At 45.5% G+C, this 15,645-nt stretch overlaps 2 protein-coding genes across 2 annotated transcripts in view; one reads left to right on the forward strand and one right to left on the reverse strand.

The window, feature by feature from the left end:
* The window catches only part of ndst3 (N-deacetylase/N-sulfotransferase (heparan glucosaminyl) 3), an 82,143-nt gene extending 67,318 nt beyond the window's left edge, over positions 1–14,825 (reverse strand). The window contains exons 1-4 of the mRNA XM_047152387.2: positions 14,404–14,825; positions 12,942–13,025; positions 2,938–3,413; positions 1–363 (exon numbers count right to left, since the gene is read on the reverse strand). The exon at positions 1–363 is cut by the window's left edge and continues 883 nt beyond it. Of these exons, the coding sequence (XP_047008343.1) occupies positions 1–95 (95 nt within the window). The 5' untranslated portion in view covers positions 96–363; positions 2,938–3,413; positions 12,942–13,025; positions 14,404–14,825. The remainder of the gene's footprint in view (positions 364–2,937; positions 3,414–12,941; positions 13,026–14,403) is intronic.
* On the forward strand, positions 9,136–11,421 carry LOC128629391 (uncharacterized; the record flags this gene model as incomplete). The annotated part of the gene is made up of 3 exons (XM_053677342.1): positions 9,136–9,402; positions 10,159–10,518; positions 11,101–11,421. Coding segments are annotated over 3 exons (948 nt in total), but the record flags the coding sequence as incomplete, so codon positions are not given.
* Positions 14,826–15,645: the final 820 nt, after the last annotated feature.

Here is a 15,645-nt window from a genome sequence, read left to right on the forward strand (position 1 = left end):
TAGTAGGCGGAGACTATGACACTGACCATGCAGAAGGTGGCGAGGAGGATAACCAGCCTCCTCAAGTTCCTCCGCAGCTTCACGGCCAGATTCATGGCAAACGGCGTACATGTGTAGGACGAAGTCTCGGATGGTGCGCTAACCTAGACTAAAGAAAAAGGATCGGCCGACTAGCAAGCACCTCGTAGTCATGTTACCATCGCACAGCGCAGGCTAGCGATCTTTCTTTTACTCCGGATGTTCTGTAGAACGGCCTCCGGATCCTTACATCGTTCTCAGACGCTTGATTTGTACAAAGTCACCACACTAGTCGGACGCCATTTTATCCATGGTCCCAAAATTCCAGCGCTAAATCCTTGCGACCTGTTAAAAGAGGAAAGAAAACAAAAGACACATCTCCTGTCAGTCTACAAATGAGCACTTAAGACCCGTGTCTGTGAAAGTGTCGAAGTTTCCCCCTCCCCCGGGGGCACATCAAGGGAGGATAACGATGCTCTAAAGGGACAAACCGAGCCGTCAAGACTCCAGGTTGTTTTCAATCGACAGTCCACCAGCTGTGACCAACACTTCCCGAGGGGACACGTGATTGGTCGGGCTTAAATAGGATAGGAAGTGCGCGTGGGGGGAGGGGGAAGCGAGGCAACGAGAGCTCCGAGTTGGCTTGCAGGGAGAAGCGACCATCACGTACCCACCCACGTACACCATGGCACACGCAGAATTAATTCTAGTCCACAGAAACGACATCTCAAGGCGACGAACAACTCGACAGAAAGTAAGAATTCGGTTAGGTTACGCTTATATACGCTTTCGGACAACTCCGATCGTTCGTTTTCCTCGTTTCAGCCTGGCACTGACATGGCGTTTTGGGCTATTTTCATAATCTCACCTCCAAAACATTTTTTTTTACGCCTGAACAAATCTACGTGCTATATAAACGACAAGATAAAGTACTTCACTGCTCTCTACCTGATCTCTGCAATATCTAATACCATTACCGTCCAGAGCACTTAGCCTTCTTTACTGGCATCCGCCATGTCGAGCGTAAATCAGACGGAACAGTTCTCTCCTTCAGGTAGCTCGAGCGATCCCGTCCTCGCCGTTTCTTTTCGCGTGGACGGAAAACTTTATGCAAAGGATCCAGGAACGTAGATTCTGGACGGAAAAGATTTGAAAGAAATACTGGATATCTAATAATAACGGACGGCGCTTTCATACCTTCAGTGGGGGATTGGTAGGGTATGGGACGTGTTCAGAATACCATCAGCATACGGGAGCACGTAGGGCGAAGTCGTTTCGGTCTTTCGATTAATAAAAGGTCAGAGGTTAGATGTGCTCGTAGAACCTGCCCGTGTGTGCAAACCCTGCTGAGAACCCCCCCCCCCCCCCCCCCCCCAAACAACAATACAAACCCTGATAAAATGTGTAATGGTTTTAATGATTATACAAAATGGGAATTGTATTGGTTTGAATGGAAACTGTAACGATCGCTGTGGGTCTCTACTGGTAATTTATCGCCTTCTATTGGTGGCATGTGATGTCTAGTGGATACCATTAAGCACCGATAATGGTAACGCTTGTAATGGTTAGCCGATGGTTTGTAATGGTATTTGTAGTGGAAACCATTCGAAACAATTTCTCTGATGGTTTCTATTGTTTGTTTGTTTGTTTGTTTTTTCCAGCAGGACATGAGAGACCATTCTACTCGCAGTCCTGACCATACGAACCATTCGAATTTCTCTGATGGTTTCTAGTGTTTTTTGTTTTTTTTTTCCAGCAGGGAAGGAGGAATTACTTTTGGGGGGTTTGATAGCCTATTGGACAAAGAGTTGTGATGTTTCTTCATGCACATCTGTGCATATACATCTGGACAGTATTGTCCATATAATAGCTAGAAATGCCAGAAAACTGTTATACAAGCGTGTGCAAAGGAAATGATGGACTGATAACACAATCAGTGAGTTTTTTGTTTATTATTATTATTATTATTATTATTATTATTATTATCATTTTACTATGGGGTACACTTGGATTATTTTTCTGGCGCACAGGCGCGCGCTTTCAGACGAGTTTCTCCTCCTGTTTTCAGTCTCTTTACGCGTGTGTATATTTATTATTTTCTCGTCCATACCTGTGAACGGTTTGACTTCTGAGGATTTCCTCTCGAGCGCGTCTGGGAGCGCACACGTTACCAAAACGCACTTGTTCTCCCTCACCGCCAGGCGGCGCGTCCTTCTGTGGTAACGCACCCTGTGGGCTAAATTAACCTTTTATTTAATCGGCGGTTAATTAATAAACACTCAGGAATGACCCGAAACTCCAACACAGCCAGGAGTACAATTTTCAATGACACACACACACACACACACACACACACACACACACACACACAGTTCTCAGACTGTCAGATGAACTTCTGAAGGTTTTAAAGCGCGCCCAGAAAAGCCAATTTCAAAGAATTTCAGTGAAGAAGAAAAAAAGTTTGACTTTTATTTGTTTGTTTGTTTGTTTTTATTTAAAAAGCACAAACACTATAAATGGCAGAAGCGACCCATCAGTATGTGCGTTCACGCAAATCAGCCAGGCGCATCATGCCACCGACAATAAAACAAAAAAGTGAATGAAGGAATGCACTGACTTCCAAAAATATTTCCGTGACACACTACAGTGTATGGATGGATGCATCTGGAGCGCGTGCTTAATCCCGATCCTGCAGGATGCATGGCATTCCGACACACCGCACAAGTCAAATAAATATCATAAACGGGATCCAAGCTCAAGCACAACGCCTTTTGAAGTTGCACCTGGAAAGGAGATTTAAACTAGGCCTAAAAAAACAACAAAAACAACAACAACAACAACAACCCCCAAACAAACAAACAATTGATGCAAAGTGATGCGCTCTGGAGGATGCGCGAGAGCCGCGATGCGCGGACTTACCTCAAGCCGAGGATGAGGCTCTTGCGTGCGGGGAGACGAGGCGAGTGAGCCGCCTTCCGAGCCCGAGCTCATCGCCTCCTTCTGCTGCTGATCCGGAGGCAGCCATCCGGAATGATGCAGCCACCTATTCACCTCTCTCTCTCTCTCTCTCTCTCTCTCTCTCTCTCTCTCTCTCTCTCTGTGATGACGATGCTGCGTCGCTGAGGGAACGCCGCCACTGCCGCTTCTCTTACTGCCTTCACTGACTTTAACGCGCGCGGATGCCTGTGCGCGCGCGTGTGTGTGTGTGTGTGCGTGTGTGTGTGCGTGTATGTGTGTGCGCGTGAGATTCTCTTCGTGTGACTGACACCGCGGCCGGTAATCAGATATGTTAATTGTGCAGGTTCCTGACTGAACGGTTCGGTTGGTGCTGAATCGGAGTCACTTCATCCAAAACCCTCAACTTCCGACCAGAATTCTTTTTAACGCCTTGTAGCCTGTGGAATCAGACATCATGCGGAAAAGAGATGAATTCACTGCAAACACAGGGTTTAATTAACACTACCAATATACATTTACCATGTAATTAACCCCCTGCAGTGTTATATTAGCATCTAGAATGATGAATTAATTCCTAGTGTTACCGTATTAACTCCTACAATACCGTATTAACTCCCGTAGTGCCTTATCAACACCTACAATACCGTATTAACTCCTGTAGTGCCTTATTAACTCCTACAATACCGTATTAACTCCATAGTGCCTTATTAACACCTACAATACCGTATTAACTCCCGTAGTGCCTTATCAACACCTACAATACCGTATTAACTCCTGTAGTGCCTTATTAACACCTACAATACTGTATTAACTCCTGTAGTGCCTTATTAACAACTACAATACCGTATTAACTCCTGCAGTGCCTTATTAACACCTACAATACTGTATTAACTCCAGTAGTGCCTTATTAACTCCTACAATACCGTATTAACTCCCGTAGTGCCTTATTAACACCTACAATACCGTATTAACTCCTGTAGTGCCTTATTAACACCTACAATACCGTATTAACTCCTGTAGTGCCTTATTAACACCTACAATACCGTATTAACTCCCGTAGTGCCTTATTAACACCTACAATACCGTATTAACTCCATAGTGCCTTATTAACACCTACAATACCGTATTAACTCCCGTAGTGCCTTATTAACACCTACAATACCGTATTAACTCCTGTAGTGCCTTATTAATACCTACAATACCGTATTAACTCCTGTAGTGCCTTATTAACACCTACAATACTGTATTAACTCCTGTAGTGCCTTATTAACACCTACAATACCGTATTAACTCCCGTAGTGCCTTATTAATACCTACAATACCGTATTAACTCCTGTAGTGCCTTATTAACACCTACAATACTGTATTAACTCCTGTAGTGCCTTATTAACACCTACAATACCGTATTAACTCCTGCAGTGCCTTATTAACACCTACAATACTGTATTAACTCCAGTAGTGCCTTATTAACTCCTACAATACCGTATTAACTCCATAGTGCCTTATTAACACCTACAATACCGTATTAACTCCCGTAGTGCCTTATTAACACCTACAATACCGTATTAACTCCTGTAGTGCCTTATTAACACCTACAATACCGTATTAACTCCCGTAGTGCCTTATTAACACCTACAATACCGTATTAACTCCTGTAGTGCCTTATTAACACCTACAATACTGTATTAACTCCTGTAGTGCCTTATTAACAACTACAATACTGTATTAACACCTACAAGGTTGTAGTAACACCTACAGTGTTGTATTAAATGCTACAATGTCACGTTAGTATTTAATTTAGCATGTAATTCATTCTTACAGTGTATATTTGATATTAAGTTAACTCTGCCAGTGTTAAACAAACACTCAGCTTAAAGCAACAATTGGAAAGTCTTTTCCACTTGTTAAATTCTATTGATATTCTACAATTGTGTTGTTTCATTTTAAAAGTAATAATAATAATAATAATAATAATAATAATAATAAAGACCAACATTAACACACCGAGGCATCCATGCATGTCCGTCAATCACTTCGCATGTGCACAGCTCTCAACGGACAGAAAAGATCAACTTAAGAGCTGCACATGAGTGAAATACTCTACAGTCCCCATCCCTGATGTTCCCCAGGGTCTGCGACATAACGTTCCGTCTCTTCTATCCTGTAGTTGATTATTCTTATGTGTACCAGTATGTGCATCAGTGGTTCACTGTATTGCACAAAGTACTCACCTTTCACAATGAAAACACTCACAGTGGGACACTCAGTCTGTCAGCTGTGATTAAACAGAATTCCTTCCAAACATTGATCTTTGCACCGTTCCAAACAAACAGTGGAAGTCGGCCCCCGACATTGTACCAAGTGATTTAGTAAGTCATCCTGAAGTACTGAAGTAGGCATAAAAACAGTCCTGCATACAAATATGACGCCTCTGCCCAGAATCTTGCATTTCTCGCATTTTTGATTCAAAGCCGACACACACACCAAAAAAATAAAATAAAACTCATTATTGCTGCCACAGCGAGAATACACATTGTATCGCAATTCATATGGGAGTGCCATAAGTCTATCCATTTTCTCCTTGGAATCATGCAAATATCTGAAGTTTTGTCCCCATTCCCACGTAATAGCACGCATAGTACTACTGCTGTATCTGTTCTGGTGGAGCTCCACAGTGCAAAGTGATTAGGAGAAATGGCAGTAGTAGGGTAATAGAAAAGACAGGTAGCATGTAAACAACAACACTGAACAAAACAAGGCCTATTTTGCCAAATAAGTATAACAGTGATGGAAGGAAAGAGTTGAACAATGGCTACAAAGTTTATGCAGAACTATGACCAAGCACAATGAGCTGAGGTAAACATCCATCCATCCATCCATCAATCTATCCATCCATCCATCCACCCATCCATCCATCGATCCATCCATTCATTCATCTAGCCATTCATCCATCCATCCATCCATCCATCAATCTATCCATCCATCCATCCATCCACCCATCCATTCATCTAACCATCTATCCATCCATCCATCCACCCATCCATTGATCTAACCATCCATCCATCCATTGATCCATCCATTCATTCATCTAGCCATTCATCCATCCATCCTTCCATCCATCCATCCACCCATCCATTCATCTAACCATCTATCCATCCATCGATCCATCCATTCATTCATCTAGCCATTCATCCATCCATCCATCCATCAATCTATCCATCCATCCATCCATCCATCCATCTAACCATCTATCCATCCATCCATCCACCCATCCATCCATTCATCTAACCATCCATCCATCCATCGATCCATCCATTCATTCATCTAGCCATTCATCCATCCATCCTTCCATCCATCCATCCATCAATACCATCCATCCATCTAACCATCCATCCATCCATCCATCAATCTATCCATCCATCCATCCACCCATCCATCCATTCATCTAACCATCCATCCATCCATCGATCCATCCATCCATTCATCTAGCCATTCATCCACCCATCCACCCATCCATCCATCCATACATCCATCCACTCATCCATTCATCTAACCATCTATCCATCCATCCATCCACCCATCCATCCATCCATTCATCTAACCATCCATCCATCCATCGATCCATCCATTCATTCATCTAGCCATTCATCCATCCATCCATCCATCAATCTATCCATCCATCCATCTAACCATCCATCCATCCATCCATCAATCTATCCATCCATCCATCCACCCATCCATCCATTCATCTAACCATCCATCCATCCATCGATCCATCCATCCATTCATCTAGCCATTCATCCACCCATCCACCCATCCATCCATCCATACATCCATCCACTCATCCATTCATCTAACCATCCATCCATCAATCTATCCATCCATCCACCCATCCATCCATCCATCCATCCATCCATCCATCCATCTAACCATCCATCCATCAATCTATCCATCCATCCATCCATCCATCCATCCATCCATCTATCCATCCATCCATCCATTCATCTAGCCATTCATCCATCCATCCATCAATCCATTCATCCATTCATCTATCCATCCATCGATCCATCCATTTCCGGAGGGAACCCCCATGCAAACTCCAGGCACTCCAGCTCTGTACGGCAAGAACGGGACGCTCAATTGGTATTGATGATTAGATTAGCCTCATCAGAGGGGCAAGAAAAAGCCTTTGCCTAGTCAGGACTTTTTAAAATTCATACAGCTTCTTTTGATACAGCGTTCCAGGTTTCCATCCCAATATTGAATTCAACTGAAGAATCAAAAGATCAATTGTAATCATCACAAAGCTGCATTCGAACTCCGTCGAGGCACGTAAACACGTCACGCCTCGGATTACACCCCAAGAGCTGGTAAATAATAATAACGTCAATCACTTCTTCGAATACAAAGCTACGTTGAGCTTTTTTGAACCTCCGAAGTTGTAACCGCAGTCGAGTGCAAAAGTTTGCACACCCAGGGACAAAACGAAGACGCCAAATACACATTTTAAGTGTGTTAGGTTTCACAGATCTTACTTCAGACAGTCAAATAAAGGGAAAAAAATGTTTGTTTTTTTTTTTTAGGTATATAAATTGTAAATATAATATACATACATTTTCCTTTCCTCACCCATAAGCACGGGGTTACATCTAATATATATTATACTGAGAATTTTGCATGCGCATACCCACACAGAGGACGTTTTGGTTCAGGGAAAAAAAAAAGTTTGCAGCAAAATCGAGCATTTTTGGCCACAACAATCACAAAAAGAACTCTAACACACACACACACACACACACACACACACACACACACACACACACACACACAGGAAGATGATGTTTTGGTGGGTTTTTTTTAAGAAGAATCTGAAACCTCATGAATTGCAGCGCAAAGTAGACACACACACACACACACACACACACACACACACATGGTTCTTAGACACTGTGCATAACCTCCATTAGCATTGCCTCATTTGAGCCAAATGTGCCGGCTTGGCAAGCTTTCAGTTCACTCGTCCTTCTCTTCTCCACTTTTTCCTCTCTCTCTCTCTCGTTCTCTTTACATTCCAGTCTCCATCCTTCCCTTCTGCACCCCATGCCGATCTCTCCTTCTCTCTCGTTCTCGTTCTCCTTCCTTTCTGGACTGGCTAATGGAGTGGAAGGCTTCCAAGAATCTCCCTGCTAAAATATGCATTTAATTTGATTATTTACTACCTATTGTTTTCAGCTTTTAAAAGGAGTTCACAAAGCGAGATCGAGCGCGGGTAAGAGCGATCCGAGTGTGCATTATGCGTGTGTGACAGGGGTAGCCTCTGGCGCATTTGTTATTCTAATGGAGACTCCTCAGCTGTCTGTGGAGCCATTGTGTTACACTCCAGTCAACAGTTCAGTTTCTAATCGGCCCAACAATGGCCCTCTCACACGCTATTTTATAGAAAATAAATAAATAAATAAAATCGCACACACTCAATGCGATCCTCTTACTGCGGCACAAAACATGCTAGAAAAGCTCGAGATAACACATAGGATGTTTATATTTCTCTTTATCTGAAGCAGGGACCCAAATGTCCAAGAGATGCTTGTATTTCATTTATCAAAAGAAAATCAGTTTGAGCCAGTGGAAACTTACTGAAATACATTATTTTCTGTCCAGCTAGCATAGAAGCTAGCATTAGTCACACCGTGGGGCTATCTGCAGCCTTAGAAACAACTAAAACAACTAGCGTGCGCTTTCTTTTAGTAAAATTACCTCAGCTATACAAGCTACGCTAAACAAACACTGAACACTAAATACAGCACTGGGCTAATTATACCAGCTAAGTAGCTCGCTTGCTAATCTGACTTCTTTAGTTCATTTGTGATTCGGATATTTAGCTTTTGTTTATTAACAAGCGAACTAGGATGATCATGCGAGTAAAAGCAAGCACTAGCAGGCTAGCTAACATTGGGTTAGCTGTTATATTGTGGAAACCGTTAGGCAAGGTCGCTAGCAAAAGCAAAAGGATGGGAGCAAATATTTTAAAGAGCTACTCCTACTCGTCCCACTACTCCTACTACTCCTACTGTGCCTCCTACTACTCCTCCTACCACTCCTCCTCCCACTCCTCCACCAACTACTCCTACTACTCCTCCTCCTCCAACTACTCCTCCTCCAACTACTCCTCCTCCAACTACTCCTCCTCCAACTACTCCTCCTACTCCTCCTCCAACTACTCCTCCTACTCCTCCTCCAACTACTCCTCCTACTCCTCCAACTACTCCTCCTACTCCTCCTACTCCTCCTCCTACTCCTCCTCCTCCCACTCCAACTCCAACTACTCCTACTACTCCTCCTCCCACTCCTCCTCCTACCACTCCTCCTCCCACTCCTCCACCAACTACTCCTCCTACTCCTCCTCCAACTGCTCCTCCTCCAACTGCTCCTCCTCCAACTACTCCTCCTCCAACTACTCCTCCTACTCCTCCTCCCACTCCAACTCCAACTACTCCAACTACTCCTCCAACTCCTCCAACTATTCCTCCTCCAACTCCTCCTCCTCCAACTACTCCTCCTACTCCTCCAACTATTCCTCCTCCAACTACTCCTCCTACTCCTCCTCCAACTGCTCCTCCTCCAACTACTCCTCCTCCAACTACTCCTCCTACTCCTCCTCCAACTGCTCCTCCTCCAACTACTCCTCCTCCAACTACTCCTCCTACTCCTCCTCCAACTACTCCTCCTCCAACTACTCCTCCTACTCCTCCAACTACTCCTCCTCCAACTACTCCTCCTACTCCTCCAACTACTCCTCCTCCCACTCCTCCACCAACTACTCCTACTACTCCTCCTCCTCCAACTACTCCTCCAACTACTCCTCCTACTCCTCCTCCAACTACTCCTCCTACTCCTCCAACTACTCCTCCTACTCCTCCTACTCCTCCTCCAACTACTCCTCCTCCCACTCCAACTCCAACTACTCCTACTACTCCTCCTCCCACTCCTCCTCCAACTACTCCTCCTACTCCTCCAACTACTCCTCCTCCAACTACTCCTCCTACTCCTCCAACTACTCCTCCTCCAACTACTCCTCCTCCAACTGCTCCTCCTCCAACTACTCCTCCTCCAACTACTCCTCCTCCAACTGCTCCTCCTCCAACTACTCCTCCTCCAACTACTCCTCCTCCAACTACTCCTACTACTCCTCCTCCCACTCCAACTCCTCCAACTACTCCTCCAACTCCTCCAACTATTCCTCCTCCAACTCCTACTCCTCCAACTACTCCTCCTCCAACTACTCCTCCTCCAACTGCTCCTCCTCCAACTACTCCTCCTCCAACTACTCCTCCTCCAACTGCTCCTCCTCCAACTACTCCTCCTCCAACTGCTCCTCCTCCAACTACTCCTCCTCCAACTCCTCCTCCTCCAACTCCTCCAACTCCTCCTCCTCCAACTACTCCTCCTACTCCTCCTCCCACTCCAACTCCAACTCCTCCAACTCCTCCTCCTCCAACTACTCCTCCTACTCCTCCTCCCACTCCAACTCCAACTACTCCAACTCCTCCTCCTCCAACTACTCCTCCTCCAACTGCTCCTCCTCCAACTACTCCTCCTACTCCTCCTCCCACTCCAACTCCAACTACTCCTCCTCCAACTACTCCTACTACTCCTCCTCCCACTCCAACTCCAACTACTCCTCCTCCAACTACTCCTCCTACTCCTCCTCCAACTCCTCCTCCTCCAACTACTCCTCCACCAACTACTCCTACTACTCCTCCTCCTCCAACTACTCCTCCAACTACTCCTCCTACTCCTCCTCCAACTACTCCTCCTACTCCTCCAACTACTCCTCCTACTCCTCCTACTCCTCCTCCAACTACTCCTCCTCCAACTACTCCTCCTCCCACTCCAACTCCAACTACTCCTACTACTCCTCCTCCCACTCCTCCTCCAACTACTCCTCCTACTCCTCCAACTACTCCTCCTCCAACTACTCCTCCTACTCCTCCAACTACTCCTCCTCCAACTACTCCTCCTCCAACTGCTCCTCCTCCAACTACTCCTCCTCCAACTACTCCTCCTCCAACTGCTCCTCCTCCAACTACTCCTCCTCCAACTACTCCTCCTCCAACTACTCCTACTACTCCTCCTCCCACTCCAACTCCAACTCCTCCAACTACTCCTCCAACTCCTCCAACTATTCCTCCTCCAACTCCTACTCCTCCAACTACTCCTCCTCCAACTACTCCTCCTCCAACTGCTCCTCCTCCAACTACTCCTCCTCCAACTACTCCTCCTCCAACTGCTCCTCCTCCAACTACTCCTCCTCCAACTGCTCCTCCTCCAACTACTCCTCCTCCAACTCCTCCTCCTCCAACTCCTCCAACTCCTCCTCCTCCAACTACTCCTCCTACTCCTCCTCCCACTCCAACTCCAACTCCTCCAACTCCTCCTCCTCCAACTACTCCTCCTACTCCTCCTCCCACTCCAACTCCAACTACTCCAACTCCTCCTCCTCCAACTACTCCTCCTCCAACTGCTCCTCCTCCAACTACTCCTCCTACTCCTCCTCCCACTCCAACTCCAACTACTCCTCCTCCAACTACTCCTACTACTCCTCCTCCCACTCCAACTCCAACTACTCCTCCTCCAACTACTCCAACTACTCCTCCTCCAACTCCTCCTCCTCCAACTACTCCTCCTCCAACTACTCCTCCTACTCCTCCAACTATTCCTCCTCCAACTACTCCTCCTACTCCTCCAACTACTCCTCCTCCAACTCATCCTCCTCCAACTACTCCTCCTCCAACTCCTCCTCCTCCAACTACTCCTCCTACTCCTCCAACTATTCCTCCTCCAACTACTCCTCCTACTCCTCCAACTACTCCTCCTCCAACTCATCCTCCTCCAACTACTCCTCCTCCAACTCCTCCTCCTCCAACTACTCCTCCTACTCCTCCAACTACTCCTCCTCCAACTACTCCTCCTACTCCTCCAACTATTCCTCCTCCAACTACTCCTCCTACTCCTCCAACTACTCCTCCTCCAACTCATCCTCCTCCAACTACTCCTCCTCCAACTCCTCCTCCTCCAACTACTCCTCCTACTCCTCCAACTACTCCTCCTCCAACTCATCCTCCTCCAACTACTCCTCCTCCAACTCCTCCTCCTCCAACTACTCCTCCTACTCCTCCAACTATTCCTCCTCCAACTACTCCTCCTACTCCTCCAACTACTCCTCCTCCAACTCATCCTCCTCCAACTACTCCTCCCCAACTCCTCCTCCTCCAACTACTCCTCCTCCAACTACTCCTCCTACTCCTCCAACTACTCCTCCTCCAACTACTCCTACTACTCCTCCTCCCACTCCAACTCCAACTACTCCTACTACTCCTCCTCCCACTCCTCCTCCAACTACTCCTCCTCCAACTACTCCTCCCCCAACTCCTCCTCCTCCAACTACTCCTCCTCCAACTACTCCTCCTCCAACTACTCCTACTACTCCTCCTACACCCACTCTTCCTCCAACTACTCCTACTCCTCCTCCTCCAACTACTACTCCTACACCTCCTCCCACTCCTCCTACTCCTCCTACACCCACTCCTCCTACTCCTCTTCCTCCTCCTACTCCTCCTGCTCCTACTACTCCCCCTACTCCTCCTCCTCCTCCTGCTCCTACTACTCCTCCTACTACTCCTACACCCACTCCTACTACTATACCTCCTACTCCTACTACTACTCCAACTCTTACTACTCCTACTCCTCCTCCTACTCCTCCTCTCCCACTCCTCCTAATCCTCCTCCTCCGCCTACTACTACTTCACAAGATTTATACCAACAAATATGTATTAAAGGGGCAGTTTGTCAGTTTTATAGTTTTACCCTGCTGCCTGTAAGGTGAACTGAAATCATAAGGAAAGCATTGACAAACCACAAACTTCCCCCACAAATAACTCCACCCCCTCTGTTGAAAGATAGTATACCTGTATATACCTGTGTAGATACATAGTACTGTGTGAGTTGCCTTTTAAGGAAAAGGGGCTGAGCCGAGCCGCTTCGTTCTGGGCCTGAAAACAAATAAATAAATAAATAAATAAATAAATAAATAAATAAATAAAATCAACAGATGCCTGAAACCAAGACACTATCATCAGTTCTAATCTGTGGAAATACTGAGAATGATAGCTGCTTTAATGTATCTTTAAAATGACATGATTGTTATAGGCATATAAACAGGCGTAAAGTTTACAAACCGCCGCTTTAACGGCTGACGATATAGTACACATATGCGATATAGATAATGTTTGTAGAAAATGTTTTACGGAACACACACACACACACCTAAATAACACACGATTGATACGGGTCAGCGAGTCAAGTCCCTGTGTATTTATGTAAGCATGCGAGTGTAAGGTTGAATGGAGCATGGCCTGCTCTTACTGAATGTGAGACGGAGATAGCATCTGCGTGTGTAGCCTTTTTTTCCCTCTCTAGTAAGACTCTGCTGGACTCTGAGCTGCATGCTAACTGCCTCGCCTGAGGCGCCACAAGCTACTACGACCTTACTCATGCTTACACACACACACACACACACACACACACACACACACACACACGCAAGGCTAAACGCTACTGAAGCCAGATACTGTAGCTCCCACAATCCTCTGTTTGGCCACGTGTAAAATATTCCATTTGAGCGACTGTGTGTGTGTGTGTGTGTGTGTGTGTGAGTTTTTTTAAAGAGGAAAACCATGTTCTTGCTATTTCATAGAAAAGCTTCTAAATAACTGAACAAGCTTTAAGAGTCTTTAATCACGATTGTTTTAAAATATTGCTACGAAACTCTCATGGTCCTCTCTGTCTCTCTCTCTGTGTGTGTGCGTGTGTGTGTGTGTGTGTGTGTGTCTATATCTCAGTGGGGACCAAATATCTGTCCATCCATTGGCTTACGTTTTGTGGCAGACGGCCCAAAATATAAGCTGTACGGGATTGATAAAACTCAGTACATTGAGCTGGATTTAAAAAACCGTGACCCCAATTGTAACTTCTTGGCAGAGGCAGCCATTTTTTTTATTTTTTATATATATATATATATATATATATATATATATATATATATATTCATTTAAATGGAGTCAATGGAGGTACTTTTCTATTTAAAATCATCCTCGTTTTAATGCCAAAGCCATCTGTGTTTAACTAAGTGGAATTGTTGGAGCTTGGCGTTACACCATTTTCAAGTTGAACTCCATGTTTGTCTTTTGTTAGCAACAAGCTAGCCGGCAAACTGTCACGACTGACGTTTATTTGCCTTCTCAAAGCAGCAAACTATACCGTATATAGTCCCTGTATCGACTGTACGCTGATTACGACTACTGTCGTATGTACACACAGTATAACACATTTAAAAGTAAAGAAATGCTACCGTGTTTACTGTTTACGCACCGAGCAGCCATGTTGATTTGATGTCACTTGCTGAACTCGGGGGTTGAGGAGACCGTCCCGACTTTCAAAGCAGAAATTCGTGTCCGCCTTGTACGTAGGCATTTCCAAGTTACCGATAAGCTAATAATATTATTATTAACCCCGGACGTCGCGGACGTCCACTTAGGTCCACCTTCGGTCCGGTTTATAACGTTCGCTGGCGGACATTCCGAGGACGTCAGAGGATAGCAAATCATAACACTACTGAATGTGTTCATCCCAGCGAATGTCCCCTAAGCGTCCCGAATGGCCGTAGGACATCGAGGAGACCCTACACACGGACGTTCGGGGGGCGGTCGTCGAGGCCGTTTAGGGAACGTCCTATAGACCTTTTTTTGTCAGCTGGCTACCGGTTCTGTTCTACTGTAGTGAACTTCAAGTTGACGAGACGAAACGTCAAGCCGAGGAGACGATTTCGGTTGCGAGTTTGGAATTACAAGTTGCAACTTTGCCTCAAACGCAGCATTAGTTCTAATCCCTAGTTAGAAGTCGGAAATTACGAGTCGGACTCGGTATTAATTGGCGAAAATGTGTATTTCCGTCTATATTGTGGTGTCCGGTCGAAGATTCGCCTATCCGGAGACTCCGAAACGCTTCTGTAAGTCTTTAACTGTAAATCCTTGAGAAATGTTTTCTTCTCTAACCAACCACCGAACGGCACACTGGGAAAATACGCTAGTGTTCTCTTACTGCCCCGGTTTACATTACGACAGTTTGAAAAGCTTCAGCTGCAGTGTTTTATCGTCGAAAGAGTTAGAAAGAAAGTCTATCGTCATGTTGACTCGCTTCCTCCTTTAGAAGTTTGTTCCGGTCGTCCGTCAGACCTCGCTCGAGCCGGTAAATGATCCGAACGGCCCTGAAGATGGCGAGGGGAAGTTGAGGGGAGTCGGTGCGGGGGTGCTAAAATAAAAATAAATAAATCAAATAAAAACACAATATTGGAACACAGGACGTAACCCGGTAGTTTTCGCTTTTCTCCACTGACCTCCGTCTGAGGATCGGGTCGAAAGTTTTATCATTTTTAAAACCCCTCAATGGGCCTGCTACGTCTTATATTGTCAATTTGCTCCGTCCGTACACTTTATTTTAGATCTTTGAGGCTCTCAGAGTTGCTTTTTTTATTCCCCCCCCCCCAGCACGTAGTACGTAGTTCTGTTTTTAAATCTCAGCCTCAAAACCCGATCCGAACGAATGACGTTTACG

The sequence above is a fragment of the Ictalurus punctatus genome, chromosome 29, assembly GCF_001660625.3.
Source record: "Ictalurus punctatus breed USDA103 chromosome 29, Coco_2.0, whole genome shotgun sequence".
Classification (NCBI taxonomy): domain Eukaryota; kingdom Metazoa; phylum Chordata; class Actinopteri; order Siluriformes; family Ictaluridae; genus Ictalurus; species Ictalurus punctatus.